Source organism: Dipodomys merriami, unplaced genomic scaffold (assembly GCF_024711535.1).
Source record: "Dipodomys merriami isolate MVZ:Mamm:240054 unplaced genomic scaffold, mDipMer1.0.p SCAF_400, whole genome shotgun sequence".
Lineage (NCBI taxonomy): Eukaryota > Metazoa > Chordata > Mammalia > Rodentia > Heteromyidae > Dipodomys > Dipodomys merriami.
The window spans coordinates 482,382-499,313 of record NW_027205605.1 but is presented as its reverse complement, the minus strand read 5'-3'; the positions used below and the strand labels follow the sequence as shown (position 1 = coordinate 499,313).

The window sequence follows — 16,932 nt, the reverse complement described above, 5'->3', positions numbered from 1 at the left end:
AGGACAAAGGAGAAAACAAAAGCGAAATAATAACAATTAAAAAAACTCGTTTCCATTTCTTGGCATGTCTGGCAGTTATTTTTTTTCAGGGCTTGGAATGTATCATTTCATGACCTCCTTGCTTGTCAAGTTTCTGTTGTTTTGATGAGTTTGACTTTATTGTTTCTCATAGCTTTCCATATACTTTCTTTCTACTTCTGCATAGTTTGCTCTCTGTATATTTAGTGTTTTCATTATGGTATGCATAGGGCTATTTCTTTCCTGATCTTTGCATGCCTGGCGTTCTCAAAGCCTTTTATGCCTGTGACCCTGTCTTTCCCAGGTTTGGGGAGTTTTCTGCTAATATTTCCTTGAGTATGTTTTTTTCTATGCTTTTACCTTATATCTCTTCTCCTTCCTCTCTACCCATAATTTGTAGGTTTGGTCTCTTGATGGTGTCCCAGAGGTTTTCTGTGTACCACTCTTGTTTTCCTAGTACCTTGCCTGTCTCTTTGATCTAATTCCTCTACCTTGTCATTGACAATGAGCAATTTGCATACAGACTCTGAAGATGGAGCTCCATGTCAGACTTTCTCTACCTTCCAAGTGGGCTGGTTTCCCAGGGACCCGAGGCTGTAGCAAAATCATCACTTCAAGCCTAGTGGCTTAGGCCAGGCACTGTGAATTCCCTCCCCCGTGGGTGCTGAGGTCAGCCTCCCCTGCAGTCAGTGATCCTCAGAGCCACCTCTGCTGTCTTTAGTGGGCCACACAGAGCCGGCCCAGAGTCGGCCTCCAGGCCACACATGAGGGCGAGCGTGATGCTGGGGCAGCCATGCTGGCCTTCCTTCCCTTGTCATACATGTTGTCTGTGCCCTCTGCTCCAGGTATTTGTCAGGATCTTTCCCCTGCAAGCCTCAGCCTCTCCACCTCCCTTCCTCAACTCTCCCAGCTCATCTCTGAGAGGCCAGTGTGTCTTTGTGGGGCCTGAAAACTTCAGGAATTTAGGGGTCTTTCCTCAAGAGCAAGAAGACACCCCTATCTTCTGCAAATGGCATCATGGCAGAATTGCTTCCCCTCTGGCTTGAGGGTTCTCCTGTTCTGGAATCTTCCTGAGGCTCCAGAGTTTCCTGTAGATGGCAGTGTGGAGTATCTGCCTGTACAAAATAAGCCCATGGGAAGAGGACGGGGGAAGGGTGTGCACCCATTGGACAGATGGGAAAACTGAGGCTTAGAGACTCGATCCCTTTGACCAGGTCTCCCAGCCATTGTATCTTCCCAGGCTCTTGGGTCTCAGATTTCCCTGTCTTGGGCACCGTTCCCTGGGCTTCCTGTCCTGCCTCATACTGTACCATTACCTTGTAGGCTACAGGCAGGCTGGTCCGTCCACCCCGGTGCCCAGACAGACAGACAGAGGAAGCAAGAAGAGCTGACTGATGAGGAGAAGGAAATCATCAACAGAGTCATTGCTCGGGCAGAGAAGATGGAAGAGATGGAGCAGGAGAGAATTGGGTGAGGTCATACCCCCTCCCCAGGCTGCTGAGGCAGGGGCCAGGGCAGCAGTGTCGGATGGGCTGGGATGATCAGTGCCTTTGTCGTCTGTGACTTGTAGGGCCTGGAATCTTTGCTTTATGAGGTGGGCGGGGAAGAGCAGGAAGAAGAGAAAGGATAAAGGAGAGAGTAGGATGGGTGAGGTGCTTCATGTCAGGGGGGTGTGGAAGAAGAGGGAGGAGAGGTCTGGGGACAGGGGATCAAGAGACTGTCCTGGCAGGCTCAGAGATGTGCAGTGGGCATGAGCCTGGGCCCTTAGGGGATGATGGCTGCGGAGAGTAATTCTCTGGCTGTGGGACAGAGTCAAAGGACAGTGGTTCACACTTGCATGCAAAAAACTAAAGCTGAGGGGCTGGGAAGGTGGCTCAGTGGTAGTGTGCTTGCCTTGCATGCATGAGGCCCTGGGTTCGATTCCTCAGCACCACATAAGCAGAAAAAGCTGGAAGTAGTGCTGTGGCTCAAGTGGTAGCAGACACCATGACTGGCAAAAAAAACAAAAACAAAAACAACAACAACAACAAAAAACTAAAGCTGATTGTATGTGTGCTCAGGTGCATGCATGCGTGTGTGGGGGGGGGTATTACTGAGGACTGAATAGGGCTTTGGGTAGTAGCTAGGATTACAGGTGTGTGCCACGATGCCCAGCTTAAAATTGATCTTACAGCGAGAATAGCATAGTGGTTTCCAGCGGCTGAGAACAAAGAGGAGGGGGATGGAGAGCGGAGAGTTACTGGGTCAAGGGTGCTAGCAGAGTAGGAAGAATGACTTCTAACATTTTACTGCACAGCTGGGTTGGTAACTCACTGAGTACTTCAAAATAGCGAACGGAGAGGATTTTCAGTAATTAATGGTAAATGTTTCAGGTGCTAAACCTGTCAGTTACCACAGTCATTATGTGTTATATTCATGTATTCAAATGTCACACTGTGCCCCGCAAATATGTACAATTCTGTATCCATTAGAGAGAGTCAGCCAGAGAGCGCATATCTGCAGTGAAGGTAGCAAGAGCAGGAGAGATGGATTCTGTGAGCACTGGAATCCGAGGCGCCTTTGCCTCTCTGAATCCTGGCTTGCTCACTGGCTGGAGGAGAAGACAGGAATCCCGCCACCAACTTCCGGTGAAGGGTTCAGTGAGGTTATGTGTGTCCAGACCTCGGCTGGGCTCCGGGACTCGTCTGTGTTCAGGAAAAGGGAGGAAGACAGGAAGGGGGGCTCGGGGATAGTTTGTGTGTGTGGAAGAGACATGAGGTGTGGTAGAAGCATGTGTGATGTGTGCAAGGACCGCGCTGGAGAGAAACGGGGGGTGTGTGAACGGGCTGGAGAGTGGGCGCTGGGAAATGGGGCGACCACCTGTGCGGGTTACTCTCCACAGGGTGATTTTGAGCATCACGTGTCACTCTCATGCGGCGGACAGTAGGGGGGAAGTTCCGATAGTGTTCACTGCAGGCAAGGCCGGGTAGTTGCCCAGCCAAGTAGTAAGTATGAAGAGCATGCCAATATCTTTTCCACACCTTGTGGCCAAGTAGGTGGGAAATTTAGAATCTTTCCAGGAACCAATTTCCCAGGAAAGCACCCTGATTATTTGGCTTATATTGGGTGCTATCCTGATGCAATCACTGCAGTCAGAGTCCAGATTCCCAGGAAAATATGTCGATTGGCTGGCTTCTATCCAGCGCTATCTTTTGTCCAATCAGCTGCAGCCAGGGTCCTATCCCCCAGTCAGCTGCAGCCAGGGTCCTATCCCCCAGTCAGCTGCAGCCAGGGTCCTATCCCCAGTCAGCTGCAGCCAGGGTCCCAGGCTCAGTGTGAGGCAGCTTCCGGAGGTGAAGCTATGGGGATCCCCATGGACATAGCAGATCCTAGCTGGAACATTCCAACATAGAGTTGGTGGGGTCCCTGCCCACTCCCCCCATGATTTAGCATGCTCCCACCGAGCTGGTGGCATGGTGGCCGACACAGACGTGGGCTTCCACAGTTAAGAGAAACCTGGGTTCAAATTCCACCTCTGTCCCTTTGGCACCTCACCTCCCCGTGCCTCCATTTCCTCGTCTGCAAAGTGGGGGTAATATTAGCACACCCTTCTTGGCGAGTACTCGGTTAGCATGCAGAGCATTCTTGCAGAGCCCACAGTCAGTGAAGCATGGCAGCTATTTCGCAGTACGTTTAAGAAGAAAAACAAGGTTCGTTTATGACATTCTCTGGCGCCTCTCTGGTCCACAATTGTGCCCGAGACTCCAGTTTGGCAAGCGTCCCCTGTCATCCCACAGCCTCTGGCTTCCCCTGAAGGAGACTTGAGAGGCGTCCAGGGACGCAGGGCCAAACCCACACCGACAGGAGGTACCTTTGTTGAGATTTGCTGGCATGGAGGATCAGCCCCCAGAAGATTCTAGATGTAGCTCTTTCTCTGCAGTCTCCCAACAGCCAAGGCTGGCTGGCAGCATTCCCAGAGGCAAGCCCGCTATCTGTGTCTGCTAAGCGCCTGCCTGCCCTCATTCCTGTTTCACCTACCCTCCCTGGAACAGAATCAGAGCAGAGGCAGATGAAAGCCAGGTAGAGCATCTCGTGCGAAGCAGGAGGGCGGAGGGGCGTGGCTCAAGTGACAGAGCTCCTGCCTTGCAAGTGGAGGACCTCGTACCGCTGAGAGAGAGAGAGAGAGAGAGAGAGAGAGAGAGAGAGAGAGAGAGAGAGAGAGAGAGAGAGAGAGAGAGAGAGAGAGAGAGAGAGAGATCTTTTGCCAAGTATGGTAGTTCAGGTCCGTAATCCCAGCTACTCAGAAGCTGGGCATGGTGGTACATACTTGATGTCCCAGCTAGTGAAAGAAGAGGTGGAAGTCCAGGCCACTCTGGTAAAAATCGAGACCCTATCTGAAAATTAAAGCCTAAAGGCTTGGGGTGTGTCTCAAGTGGAAGAGCAGCCGCCTGGCAACTGTGAGACCCTGTGTTCAAACCCCAGTGCCACCAATAATCATAATGAACGGTAAGACTGCAAACAGCGCCGTCGGGCCCCGCTGCAGAAACCTGAGGCTCTTAGATCCATGAGATTGGAGGGGGGCTCATTTTCCTCAAATGTCACGTAGGTCACTGTGGTTCTCCAGATCCTTCCTGCTCAGCCCCTGCAGTGTTTGGGGGCAGGGATGGGAGACCCCGTACCGCATTGTTGGCCGTGCCTCAGTGCAAATGGGCTTCTCCTAAGGAGCTTGGGCCGCAGGTGTTCCTGCAGATAGATGCGGCACCCTCTGGGGCCAGGCCCCGGGCCAGAGGCCCCTGTGGTGCTGAGTTCTCCCTCCAACTATCTGAGTGGGAGCCATCTGGGCCGGGTGTAAGGACACTGTTACTGACCCAGGCTGGGCTTCAGCGCCGGCTCCGTGCCCAGCCCTGTGTGGTAAGCATCTGACCTCACCCCAGCCGGGCGCTGTCATCAGCCACACTTTGTAGGTGAGGCTCAGTCGGCCTAGCTCACCCGCCGGAGGCCACAGGGAAGGCCCCTCTGGGCTGGCTCTGGGAACAGTGCTCCTGACTCCACGAGGTACCTCCCCCTCAAGGGCTGGCCTCGGATTCCTGACCACACACCGGCCACGCCCAAGAGCTGGCTCAGGGTGAGAGGTGGCTGGGCATCTTCCACGCTTCCCTCGGCTCAGCCCCGGGGCTGTCGGAGCGGTGTCCGTGGGGCTGGGGCCCACCAGTATGAGGACAGAGGCCTGCGGGTCACTGTCTGGGAAGAGCCAGGCCGCCCTGTCTCCATCTTTCTTCCTGGCCAGGGCGTCTGGCAGCACGCAGGGAAGGTGGCTGCCATCCGAGGTCAGCTTTCCTAGACAGATGGACCTGAAAAAGCAATTAGGGCTTGTCATTAACCTTGACATCTAGACGTAGATGGAGGAGGATGCCGGAGAGACACGGGGGGGGGGGGGGGTGGCGGGGATTGGCTCAGACTCTGTTGCATTCCTATTGGCTCCCACCTGGGGGACAACACCCTCCCCTTCCCCTCCCCACCCCCCCCACCATCTTGTTGACACAGAATTGTTCCAGAATATGGACCCAGGGAGACATGTGATAAATCTCCCAGGTTGCCCTGTGTACTTAAACCTCTTTCCTATTGGACAGGAGACAGCAAGCCACGCCCACTTTATTCTTTTAAAAGGAACCCCCTCCCCCCCTCCCCCCCGGCCTTCCTGACCCAGCGTTCCAGTCCTGCTGCCCACGGCCCGGGGCCCAGGGAAGGGTGCGGGTAATGGAGACACGCGTGTGTCTGTGCACGTCTCTGAGTCGACATCGTTGGGTTTGGGGGACTCTGAACCGCAGAGGAACTCAAGACGTTTTCTGCAACCCTGTCCAACTCTGTTCTTAGTTTTAAGGAGGAAAAAAAAATCTCAGCAGACCACTCACACAGCACCCCGCCCCCCACTGCCGCTGCGCTCAGCGCTCCACACGGCAGCCTCATCGCTCCCACTGCACAGGGGAAAACGGAGGCTCAGAGAGCTTACGTGGCTTGCCCAGAGTCACACAGCTCGTGGTCATGGGACGGCGATTCTTTGGTAAACCCTATTGGAATGTTCCAGAGAGAAACATTTCTCTCCTGGCACGGTGCCAGTCTATTTCCTTTCATCCTCATTTGTCCTTGCTGAGAGGCAGATGCTTCTGTTTTGTAGCTGAGAAAGTGGGAGTTCAGAGAGGTCAAGCCACTCGCCCAGGGCGCACAGCCTTTACGCTGCCGCATCAGACTTTGAACTTCCGGTATTGCCTTTGGGGAAAGCAACTGACAGATGGTTGGGGGAGTCAGAGCAGTCTCTAAATTAGACGGGTCTCAGGTATCAGGTTCTTTACCTCTGTCTCCCCCGCGTCCTCCTTCCTCCTTGTCCCATTTACACTTGTCCGCTGCATAGTCTCTCAGCTCTGTTTTCAGGACGGGGAAGGACAGGCAGAGAGGGGAGAGGAGCCCGGCCCCACACAAAAGCACCATACAAGACACAGACATCGCTTTCCTGGCAGCCGGATGGCCGTGGGGACCTGGGCAAGTGACTGGCCTCTGGTACCTCTGTTTCCCTGCTCGGCTCCACCAGGCTAGCCAGGCCCCACCCCCTCCCGCTCCCCGCTTGGCATCCCCAGGGTGCAGAGGCCGGGGCTCTGTCGGTCAGGTGACCCCAGGCCACGGGGGGAACAGGTGCACGGGTCTGCTGCCTGACTGAGACACGGCGTGGCGAGGCTGACCGCGCTGGCCTCGCCCTGGCCTGGCCCTCTGTCATCTAAGGACAGGTCCTCAGAGGCCCCATTGGAGCCTCGGGCCAGTCCCCGCCAGGAGCCGACTCCCTGCTCACAGTGGACCATCCAACCCCAACCTCCCCAACTGCTAGGTTTTTGTTGTTGTTTTTGTTGGTCGTGGGGCTTGAATTCTGGGCCTGGGCGCTGTCCCTCAGCTCTTCAGCTCAAGGCGAGCGCTCTACCATTTGAGCCACAGCGCCACTTCCGGTGTTCTGGTATTTCACAGACTTTCCTGCCCGGGCTGGCTTTGAACTGCGATCCTCAGATCTCAGCCTCCTGAGTAGCTAGGATTACAGGCGTGAGCCACCGGCGTCTGGCTAGTGCCAGGTTTAATAAACCCCAGGGTACCAGCCTCTACCCAGCAATGAGGATGAGACAGAGAGATGCAGCGTGGCTCTGTAACTGATAGTGTGTGTAAGAGAGAGAGGGGAGAAGACACACAGACATACAGACAGGCAGACAGACAGACAGACAGGCAGGCAGACAGACAGACAGGCAGACAGACAGACAGGCAGACAGACAGACAGGCAGACAGACAGACAGACAGACAGACAGGCAGACAGACAGACAGACAGACAGGCAGGCAGACAGACAGACAGGCAGGCAGACAGACAGGCAGACAGACAGACAGGCAGACAGACAGGCAGACAGACAGACAGGCAGACAGACAGGCAGACAGGCAGACAGGCAGGCAGACAGACAGACAGACAGGCAGACAGACAGACAGGCAGACAGACAGACAGACAGGCAGACAGACAGGCAGGCAGACAGACAGACAGGCAGACAGACAGACAGGCAGACAGACAGACAGACAGGCAGACAGGCAGACAGACAGGCAGACAGACAGGCAGACAGGCAGACAGACAGGCAGACAGACAGGCAGACAGGCAGGCAGACAGACAGACAGGCAGACAGACAGACAGGCAGACAGGCAGGCAGACAGACAGACAGACAGACAGGCAGACAGACAGACAGACAGACAGGCAGGCAGACAGACAGGCAGACAGACAGACAGGCAGACAGACAGGCAGACAGACAGACAGACAGACAGGCAGACAGACAGGCAGACAGGCAGACAGGCAGGCAGACAGACAGACAGACAGGCAGACAGACAGACAGGCAGACAGACAGACAGGCAGACAGGCAGGCAGACAGACAGACAGACAGACAGACAGACAGACAGACAGATAGGCAGACAGGTGGGTGGCCAGCATCCATGTCTCCTCTCTGAATCCCTGCGGCCTCACGGCCGGCTGCTGCTCTATCAGCTGGTGGCACCCCAGCTTTTACCACCCCCCCCATTCACTTCATCTCGGGCTATAAACCCACCACGCCTGCGTCCTGGTGCGGTGGGAGTTCGTTTGTCTGCTCCGGGTGCATGTCAGATACCGGGATGTTTCTGAGGCGTCTGGCCCTCCCGAGGACCCGGGCGGAGAGGCGGGCAGCGGGCCGCCGCAGCTGGCTCAGGCCCTCGGGGGGAGCGGCTGGGGCTGGGAGCCCAAGAGCAGCGGCCTGTGCATGGGCACGCGGGGCAAGGCGTGTTCCTGCATGCGCAGCCCCCCGTGGCACGTGGGGCTGCCTGTGGACCCGTGCCACCCATGAGCATGCATGCGCGTGTGCGCTGAGAAATGAGTGCATAGTCTCTGCAGCCCCCCCGGACAAGCTTCAGGAGGCCAGGGCTGGGGGTGCCTGCCTTGAATCCCAGCACATGGGAGGCAGAGAGAGAGGCAAGTTGGAGACCACCCTGGGTAACTGGGTAACTCAGACACACCTGAGCGACATGGTGAGCCCCTGTCTCAAAACAAAACGGAATGCCAGTGCAACCGAAGACAGGGATAGGAGACGGCAGAGGAGAGGGGAGGAGAGGAGAACGGGGGAACCCGAGGTACCACGAAGACCTCGGCCCCGAGGCACATGCAGCAATGGACGCGTCCAGGCGTTTGCCTCTGCCACGCAGGCAGGGAGCCTGTGGGGACGCTCGGCCCGCAGCGACGGCTGCCCACGGCGGCCGCTAACTGCTCTCCGTGGCCGAGCAGGCGCTGAAGCCAGGCTGCGCAGACACTGCCCGGGGGGTCCCGGAGGCCCTTCTGCTGCGTTCAGAGAAGAGGGGGTGTCTGGGTGCCTCAGGCCTGCGGTCCCCGAGGGCTGCACTGAGCAGTCACAGTGCGGCTCGTCCATCTGCACCAAGCCCGGTCCAGAAGAGCCTCAGAGAACCAAGCTCCTCACCATCCAGGGGCCCAGGAGGAGACTCGAACGCGGCTCAGCCCTGCTCTTTGTCCTTATGTCTTCCAGAATGCCTTTTAATCAATGCACGGGCAGGAGTGCTTGTTGTGAGATAGTTTAGCAAGTAGACAGGACTCCTGGGAATTGGATGCTGAATGTGGAAACTGTGTGTGTGTGTGTGTGTGTGAGAGAGAGAGAGAGAGAGAGAGAGAGAGAGAGAGAGAGAGAGAGAGAGAGAGAGAGAGAGAGCGCCCTGGGGCTTGAACTCAGTGCCTGGGCGCTGTCCCTGAGATTTTGAGCCACAGCTCCACTTCCGGCTTTTTGGTCCTGCCCAGCCTGGCTTCGCACTGTGATCCTCAGATCTCAGCCTCCTGAGTAGCTAGGATGACAGGCGTGCGCACCTGCTCAGCTCAGCAAGCGTCTTCACGCAGAGTAGGTGGGCTTGGTGGGTGCTGGGCAGGGCGGTCTCCTGGCACGGCCACCTGCAGGTGCTCAGGGCACAGCACAGGAGGTGAAGGGCACCCAGCTGGCCCCCAGGACAGCCGGGGGGGGGGGTGAGGTCCTCACTGCCCCGTCTCTGCGCAGGCGCCTGGTGGACCGGCTGGAGAACATGAGGAAGAACGTGGCGGGAGACGGCGTGAACCGCTGCATCCTGTGCGGGGAGCAGCTGGGGACGCTGGGCTCCACCTGTGTGGTGTGCGAGGACTGCAAGAAGGTACGGGGACCCCTTTTTGGCTCAGCACCACAGGGGCCTGGTCAGGGTGTGGGGTGGGGCGTGGGGTGGGGCCGGGGGGATGGAGCTTGCTCCTTGAATTCCCTTGGGAGGCCTCCCCCCCCCCAGGTCAACTGTCCCCCAGGGTCATCCTGAGCCTACTTCATCCCTGTGGAAGTCCCTCTGGTCCTCCATGAGCTCCATCCAGGATGGATTTGGGGGTCTGGGGAGTACCGGAGAACATGGGGGTGATGGATCTGGCCAGGATCTTGGTGGTGGCTTAGAAAGTTCAGTATGGAATGTGCCATACATGTAAATGTCATCGCTTTCAGTGTCTTCTGTTTTTTGTTTTTGTTTTTGCCAGTCCTGGGGCTTGAACTCAGGGCCTGGGCGCTGTCCCTGAGCTTCTTTGGCTCAAGACTAGCACTCTACCACCAGAGCCACAGGCACCGCTTCTGGCTTTTCTGCTTATGTGGTGCTGAGGAGCCAAACCCAGGGCCTCATGCCATGGTAGACAAGCACCGTACCACTAAGCCACATACCCAGCCCCCAGTGTCCTCTTCCCTGACTTAAGGAACCTCCCTCCCCCCAAGCCTGTTGGACCCTCTCCCCAGACTCCACTCTTGATGCCTGAGGGCACAGGGCCTGTCTCGCTCTGGCCCTGCTGATCCCCCAGTGGGTCTAAGCGCCCACTGGCTTAGAATGGGGTGCTGGGAGAGCTTTGTCTATTCTGAAACAGCTGCTGCATCAACCTGTAGCAAAAACTTCATGACATCTCAGGTTTTCCTTTTTTGCCTTGGCCGCCAGGAAATGCAGCCCCAAAATATAATGTCCAGCTGCACAGTTAGTTAACTTTCTTCTCCTTGGTGAGTTGTGGACTTCAGTCCTAGTCAGGGCTGTCTTGGATCCTTTGGGGCAGGAAAGAAGAAATAAAAACAGATGGACAGACAGCCTCCTCTTGTGGCGTGCATCAGCAATCTGTCTGAGCATGGGGGGAACTCAGGCCCCATAGCAGGGACTCGGGGTGAGTTTCCTCCTCAGCGCTGCGAGAGGCTCAGGCTCCTGTGATGGAGAGTCAGATTCGAGTCAGGGCTTGAGTCCAACTGGCCTCTCTCGTGGGAGAAAGGACACGGAAAGTGCAGTTCTGGATCTTTCCATCTACTGAGAGATCCTGGGGTTCCGTGGTTAGCTCTCCCAGGCCGTCCCCTCCGCCCCTCCCTGCTCAGGCCTGGCGCGCCAGTGTGCTCATCGCATGGTCATTCTGTCCCCAGAATGTGTGCACCAAGTGTGGGGTGGAGACCACCAACAACCGCCCGCACCCCGTGTGGCTCTGCAAGATCTGCCTGGAGCAGAGGGAGGTGAGTCCTGCCTCGGGCCCCCACCACGACCCCACGTCCCCGGCCGCGACCCCACGGCCCCGACCGCAACCCCACGGCCCCGACCGCGACCCCACGGCCCCCGCCGCGACCCCACGGCCCCGACCACGACCCCACGGCCCCCGCCGCGACCCCACGGCCCCGGCCGCGACCCCACGGCCCCGGCCGCGACCCCACGGCCCCGGCCGCGACCCCACGGCCCTGGCCACACTGCAGATTGCTGACCACGCCACAGAACTCTGACCTCACCACACAGCCCTGACCACACAGCCCTGACCACACAGCCCTGACCACACAGCCCTGACCATACCACACAGCCCTGACCACACAGCCCTGACCACACAGCCCTAACCACACCACACAGCCCTGACCTCACCACACAGCCCTGACCTCACCACACAGCCCTGACCTCACCACACAGCCCTGACCACACCATACACGCTGTGTCCTGTGGGGCCAGCCCTCCATATTTCCCATGTTCCTCTTTCTCCACTGCAGACACCACCAGCGGTTGGTGTTGAGTTTGCAGGACTGAGGCATGGAGTGAACTCCTGCAGAGATGGAGGGAGTTGCTGTACCAATGTGCAGTGGAGCAGAGATCAAAGTTGGCTTATAAAGGCTGAAGCTCACCCCTCCCTCCCTCCCTCCCTCTCTCCTCAGGTGTGGAAACGATCTGGAGCATGGTTCTTCAAGGGTTTCCCCAAACAGGTCCTTCCACAGCCCATGCCTATAACGAGGAGCAAGGCCCTGCAGCCCGGCTCGGAGCAGCACACTTCGGAACCCAAGCCGGCAGTCCGACCCTCAACCCAAGGTAGGACCCAAAGGCTGCTCTCCAGCACCAAGGACAGCTCCTGGCCAGCTGGTCTACCTGCAGCATATTCTACTGTGTGCTTGCTGCTGGATTTGAGTCAAGGTTCCTTTTCTCCATCACAGCCTGCCATTCACCTTTTCCAAGAAGGTGGCATGGGGGACCCTCTCCAGAAAAGCCAGGAAGCCAAGCAGTCTGGCCCTCAGACCTAGTGGGACATTTAGAGATCTAAAAGAGGGAGAAGTTAAAAACTCAAAATTGAGAGATCTCTTCCTCAAAAGATACTGTAAGCTTGAGGCTTACTGAGGATGGTTTTGGATCCTCCTATTTCTTCTGTCAGCTAGAATTAAATCTGAAATTAGACTAACTAAAAAGGAAAGGTGAACCAGGCGTGGTGGTACACACCTAGTCTCAGCACCCAGGAGGTGGAAGCAGATCCCAAGTTTGAAGTCAGCCTGGGCTATGTACTGTCTCCAGACAGAAATGTGAAAGATGAATCAAAATGAAAGTAGCCAAAGAGACTTATCCCTACTGTTGATGGTGTCATTACTATGGAAATATTTTTTTTCTTTTTTTTTTAGTGAGTCGTGGGGCTTGAACTCTGGGCCTGGGCGCTGTCCCTGCACTCTTCAGCTCAAGGCAAGCGTTCTACCACTTGAGCCACAGTACCACTTCCAGTTTTCTGGTGGTTTATTGGAGATAAGAGTCTCACAGACTTTCCTGCCTGGGCTGGCTTTGAACCAAGATCCTCAGATCTCAGCCTCCTGAGTAGTTAGGATGACAGGCGTGAGCCACTGGCGCCCAGCTTGAAATATTTTTTGACAGTACTGGGACTGTCTCATTTGAGCCATGTCTCCAGTTCTTTTGAGTTTAGGTTTTAAAAAAAAACCAACAACAACAGGCTTTTAGGTCTATAGCTTGGACTATGATCCTTCTATTTACACTCCCAGCGTGGTTTGGATGACAGTCATGCACCAGCATGCTCAATTTTTATTAGTTGAGATGGGAGGAGGGATCTCAGGAACTTTTTTTTGCCCAGACTGGCCTTAAACTATGATCCTCCTGATCTTCACCTCCCGAGTGGCCAGGATTATAGTCAGGAGCCACTGTGCCCTGACCAAGAATTATTCATTATTAAGATAATGAGTAGGAGTGAAAGGCAAAAATTTTTTTTTAAAAAAGCAATCACAGTAACAACACGTCTTAATAGGATTAGACCACTGGGACTGGCCAGATAACGTCCTGGTAATCACTGAAGGGAAAACTGCGCATGGGTGGCCTGCCTGGTGACTCCGGGGGTGCTTCCACAAAAAAGGTTCTAGTGGGAGCTTTCTGGGGTGTCTCCTATAAGGTGATTTCTCACAGAGCCTGGCCCAGCATGCACGTGCACGCGCACACACACACACACACACACACACACACACACACACACACACACACACACACACACACACACACACACACACACACACACACCCTGAGGTTTTCAGCAAATGCTTTCTTCCTGGCAAAGCATGAGCAGTTTCTGCTCCTTGCTAAGAATCACCAGGTCCTCAGAAGACACAGCCCTGAACAAGGCACCCCACTCAGCATCCTGAGCTGCTGGTCTCTCGGCTGCAAAGATCGTGTCGTGCAACTGTTCAAAGCTCACCCGTGTGCTCCTCTGCTGCGCCTGTAAAGGAACTACCACACAGCTGGGCACTGGTGGCTCACGCCTGCCATCCTAGCTACTGAGGTGGCTGAGATCTGAGGATCGCTATTCGAAGCCAGACCAGGCAGGAAAGTCTGTGAGACTCTTATCTCTAATCACAGAAAAAGCTGAAAGTGGAGCTGTGGTTTACGTGGTACAGTGCTAGCCTTGAACAAAGGAGCTCAGGGACAGTGCCCAGGCCCTGAGTTCATGCCCCAGGACTGGCAACAACAACAGCAAAAAAGAAGGAAATGCTGAGACTTGTAAGTAGGAGACAGAGCAGGGGAGAAATGGGGATGAAGCCTTTGTTTTTCTTGTCTATTTCTTTTTGGCCATATCGGGGATTGAACTCAGGGTCTTGCGCTTGCTGAGCACTTGACCCACAACCTCCAGCCTGTGTTGCTTGGATTACCTTCCAGATAGGGTCTCACATGTTTGCCTGGGCTGTGGCCTTAGACCACAGTGCGCTCTTGTTTATGCGTCCTGAAGAGCCAAGAAGACAGGCGAGAGCGGCCGTGCCCAGATTGAGATGGAATCTCCCTTTCGGTTCCCCCTGAGGTGGCTTCAGACAGTGATCCCTCCACGCTCCCCTCCTAGATAGCTGGAATTCTAGATGTATGCCACTACACTGGTTCCTCTGAATGGTCTCAGGATGGGTCGATGAACCCTTCTGCGGGCTTCTTAACCAGTAATTCTCCAGACTCCACAAGACCGGTGCTTCCCATGTTTTCCTCTCTCTCCCTCTCCCTCTCTCTCTTTCCAGGTGACACTGAGGAGAGAAGGAGTCTTGGTCATAAGACAGGTAAATTTAGTCCCGGATTCCTTTTGCTCAGACCTCCATTGCCCTCTCTCTTGCTCAACCCCTGCTTCTCCTGCCAGGCCCCGGCCTGGCCTCTGCTCCTGGGCGAGGGAGCTACGGGCCTCCAGTGCGCAGGGCCTCTGAGGCCCAGATGAACACACCACCCCGGGATCCAGAGAGCCGGGACGTGGGCCATGGCGGAGGCGCTGGGGACGCCAGCCGCAGCCCGGCAGGTGAGACGCGGCCGGTGCAGGGAGCGGGGGGGATGGGCGCGTCCTCGCTCACTGAGCACCTGCTCTGTACAGTGCTCCGAGCTCGACTCTGGTCATCGTCTACGGTAGACAAAGGATGAGATTCACGACCGCTTAAAGCTCCAGACCTGCGTCACCTTGGCTGTGTCCCTCTTGCCCTCACCGCTCATGTGAGATAAACGTGGTTGGTTTTTGCCCCCCTGAGAGAAAAGCCTCCCAGCTTTATGTAAAGTGAGGACGCTTCCCTCCAAACACCCCTGTTCTTCCTTCCCTTGGCCGCTGCTGTCAGTGAAGACGGGGTGGCCAGCAAGGCCAAGGCGTTGATGACCGCTGCTATACTCCTGGTGGAGTCTCTGGTCCCTGGATTTTTTTTTCTATGCTGGACTTGAACTCAGGGCCCCATGTTTACTAAGCACTGGAGAGACGTGAGCTACACGCGCTCCCAGTCCTTTTGCTTTTTTGTTTTTTGCCACACGGGGTCTTACTAACTTCGCCCAGACCAGCCTCAGACCATCATCCTCTTGCCGCTGCCTCCCAGGTGTGAACCACAACACCGGCTAACCCCGGCCTCTGAGGAACCTGTTAGTTTGGACAGATCTGTGTCCCACAGCCCTGAGAAACTTGGGCATGGTGGCATTGCCTGTGTAGCAAGGGGCACAGAGGTTTGCAGACCTGAACATTCAGGTTCCATGTTACCCTCTGCTCTTGGCTTTCTAAATCATGGTCCATGGCTTAGCACCTCAGTTTCCCCTTCTGCTAGGCAAATGCACTGGGCACATACCCACTGCTGTCAGACGCAGTCACGGGCCTGTGGTTGCGGGGGAGGGGGCAGAGAAAGACTACCCATCCGTCTGCGGTTTCACAGAATGATTGCTGTGTGCTTGCTTCCTGCCGTCAAGTCTCCAGTGCTTCACACACGTGCTCGCTTTCCCTCACTACAACCTAGCATGCGGTGTGCGGTTTTATGATTTCTATAAACTATATATATCTTTTTCTTTGGTGCCCATCCTGGGGCTTGAACTCAGGGCCTGGGCACTATCCCAGAGCTTTTCCACCCAAGGCCGGCACTCTACCACTTGAAACACAGCTCTACTTCCAACTTTTTGGGGGTTCATGGGGCATAAGAATCTCACAGACTTTCCTGCCCTGGCTGTCTTCAAGCCACAGTCCTCAGATCTCAGCCTCCTGAGTAGCTGGGATGACAGGCGTGAGCCACCGGCTCGGCTATGTGCACCATATTCCATGTGACGGTTCTTGTTTTAGCCAGTGGCATGAAGCACATGCACGGGTTTGCAGAGGACGCATTCATGATCCAGACTGCAGTTCTGTGCCCACTGAACAGTGCCCCCCCTTTTCCCACCTCTGGGGGGGGGAGCACAGGAGCGCAGAAGCCCCTGCCCTCCCCCTGTCTCTGGGAACGTGACTCTTCTCCATGCTGACTTAGAGGAGTCAGACAGCGCCTGTCTTTGCACCTGGCTTCCTTCACTCAGGGAAACGCCTTCAGGGCCCGCCTGTGGCAATGCGTACCCCCGGCCAGCTGTTTTGAGTGGAAACCTTCTCAGTGCCATTGCTACGCGGTCATTTGGCCGTTCCGTACACACACCGGGTGGTCCTGTGCCTCCACCTCCCCGGGGCTGGGATTGCAGGCAGGGGCCGCACACCCAGCTTCTGAGCAGAGCAAAGGACGGGGGCACGGACAGAGGAAAGCTAGGAGCAGCCGGGGCGGAAACCATCTCCTGTGGAGATCCGGCTGCCACCTGCTGCGTGTGCGCGGCCGTGTGTGTGTGTGTGTGTGTGTGTGTGTGTGTGTGTGTGTGTGTGTATGTCTGTGTGTCTGTGTGTCTGTGTGTCTGTGTGTGTCTGTGTGTGCGTGTCTGTGTGTGTGTGTCTGTGTCTGTGTGTGTCTGTGTGTCTGTGTCTGTGTGTGTGTCTGTGTGTGTGTCTGTGTGTGTGTCTGTGTGTGTGTCTGTGTGTGTGTCTGTGTGTATGTATCTGTGTGTGTGTGTGTCTGTGTCTGTGTGTATGTATCTGTGTCTGTGTGTGTGTGTCTGTGTGTCTGTGTCTGTGTCTGTGTCTGTGTCTGTGTGTGTGTGTCTGTGTGTGTGTGTCTGTGTGTCTGTGTGTGTGTCTGTGTGTGTGTCTGTGTGTCTGTGTCTGTGAGTCTGTGTCTGTGTGTGTGTCTGTGTGTGTGTGTCTGTGTGTGTGTGTCTGTGTGTGTGTCTGTGTGTGTGTGTCTGTGTGTGTGTCTGTGTGTGTGTGTCTGTGTGTATGTATCTGTGTGTGTGTGTGTC

The 16,932-nt window shown here is 55.7% G+C and overlaps 1 protein-coding gene across 3 annotated transcripts in view; it reads left to right on the top strand.

Annotated features, from left to right (window-relative positions):
- LOC138806569 (rabphilin-3A) overlaps positions 1–16,932 on the top strand; it is a 67,419-nt gene that overhangs the window by 35,167 nt on the left and 15,320 nt on the right. For all 3 annotated transcript variants that reach the window (XM_069991992.1, XM_069991993.1, XM_069991991.1), the window contains 6 exons: positions 1,342–1,488; positions 9,591–9,720; positions 10,989–11,075; positions 11,754–11,904; positions 14,355–14,393; positions 14,471–14,623. In XM_069991992.1, the coding sequence (XP_069848093.1) occupies positions 1,342–1,488; positions 9,591–9,720; positions 10,989–11,075; positions 11,754–11,904; positions 14,355–14,393; positions 14,471–14,623 (707 nt within the window). The remainder of the gene's footprint in view (positions 1–1,341; positions 1,489–9,590; positions 9,721–10,988; positions 11,076–11,753; positions 11,905–14,354; positions 14,394–14,470; positions 14,624–16,932) is intronic.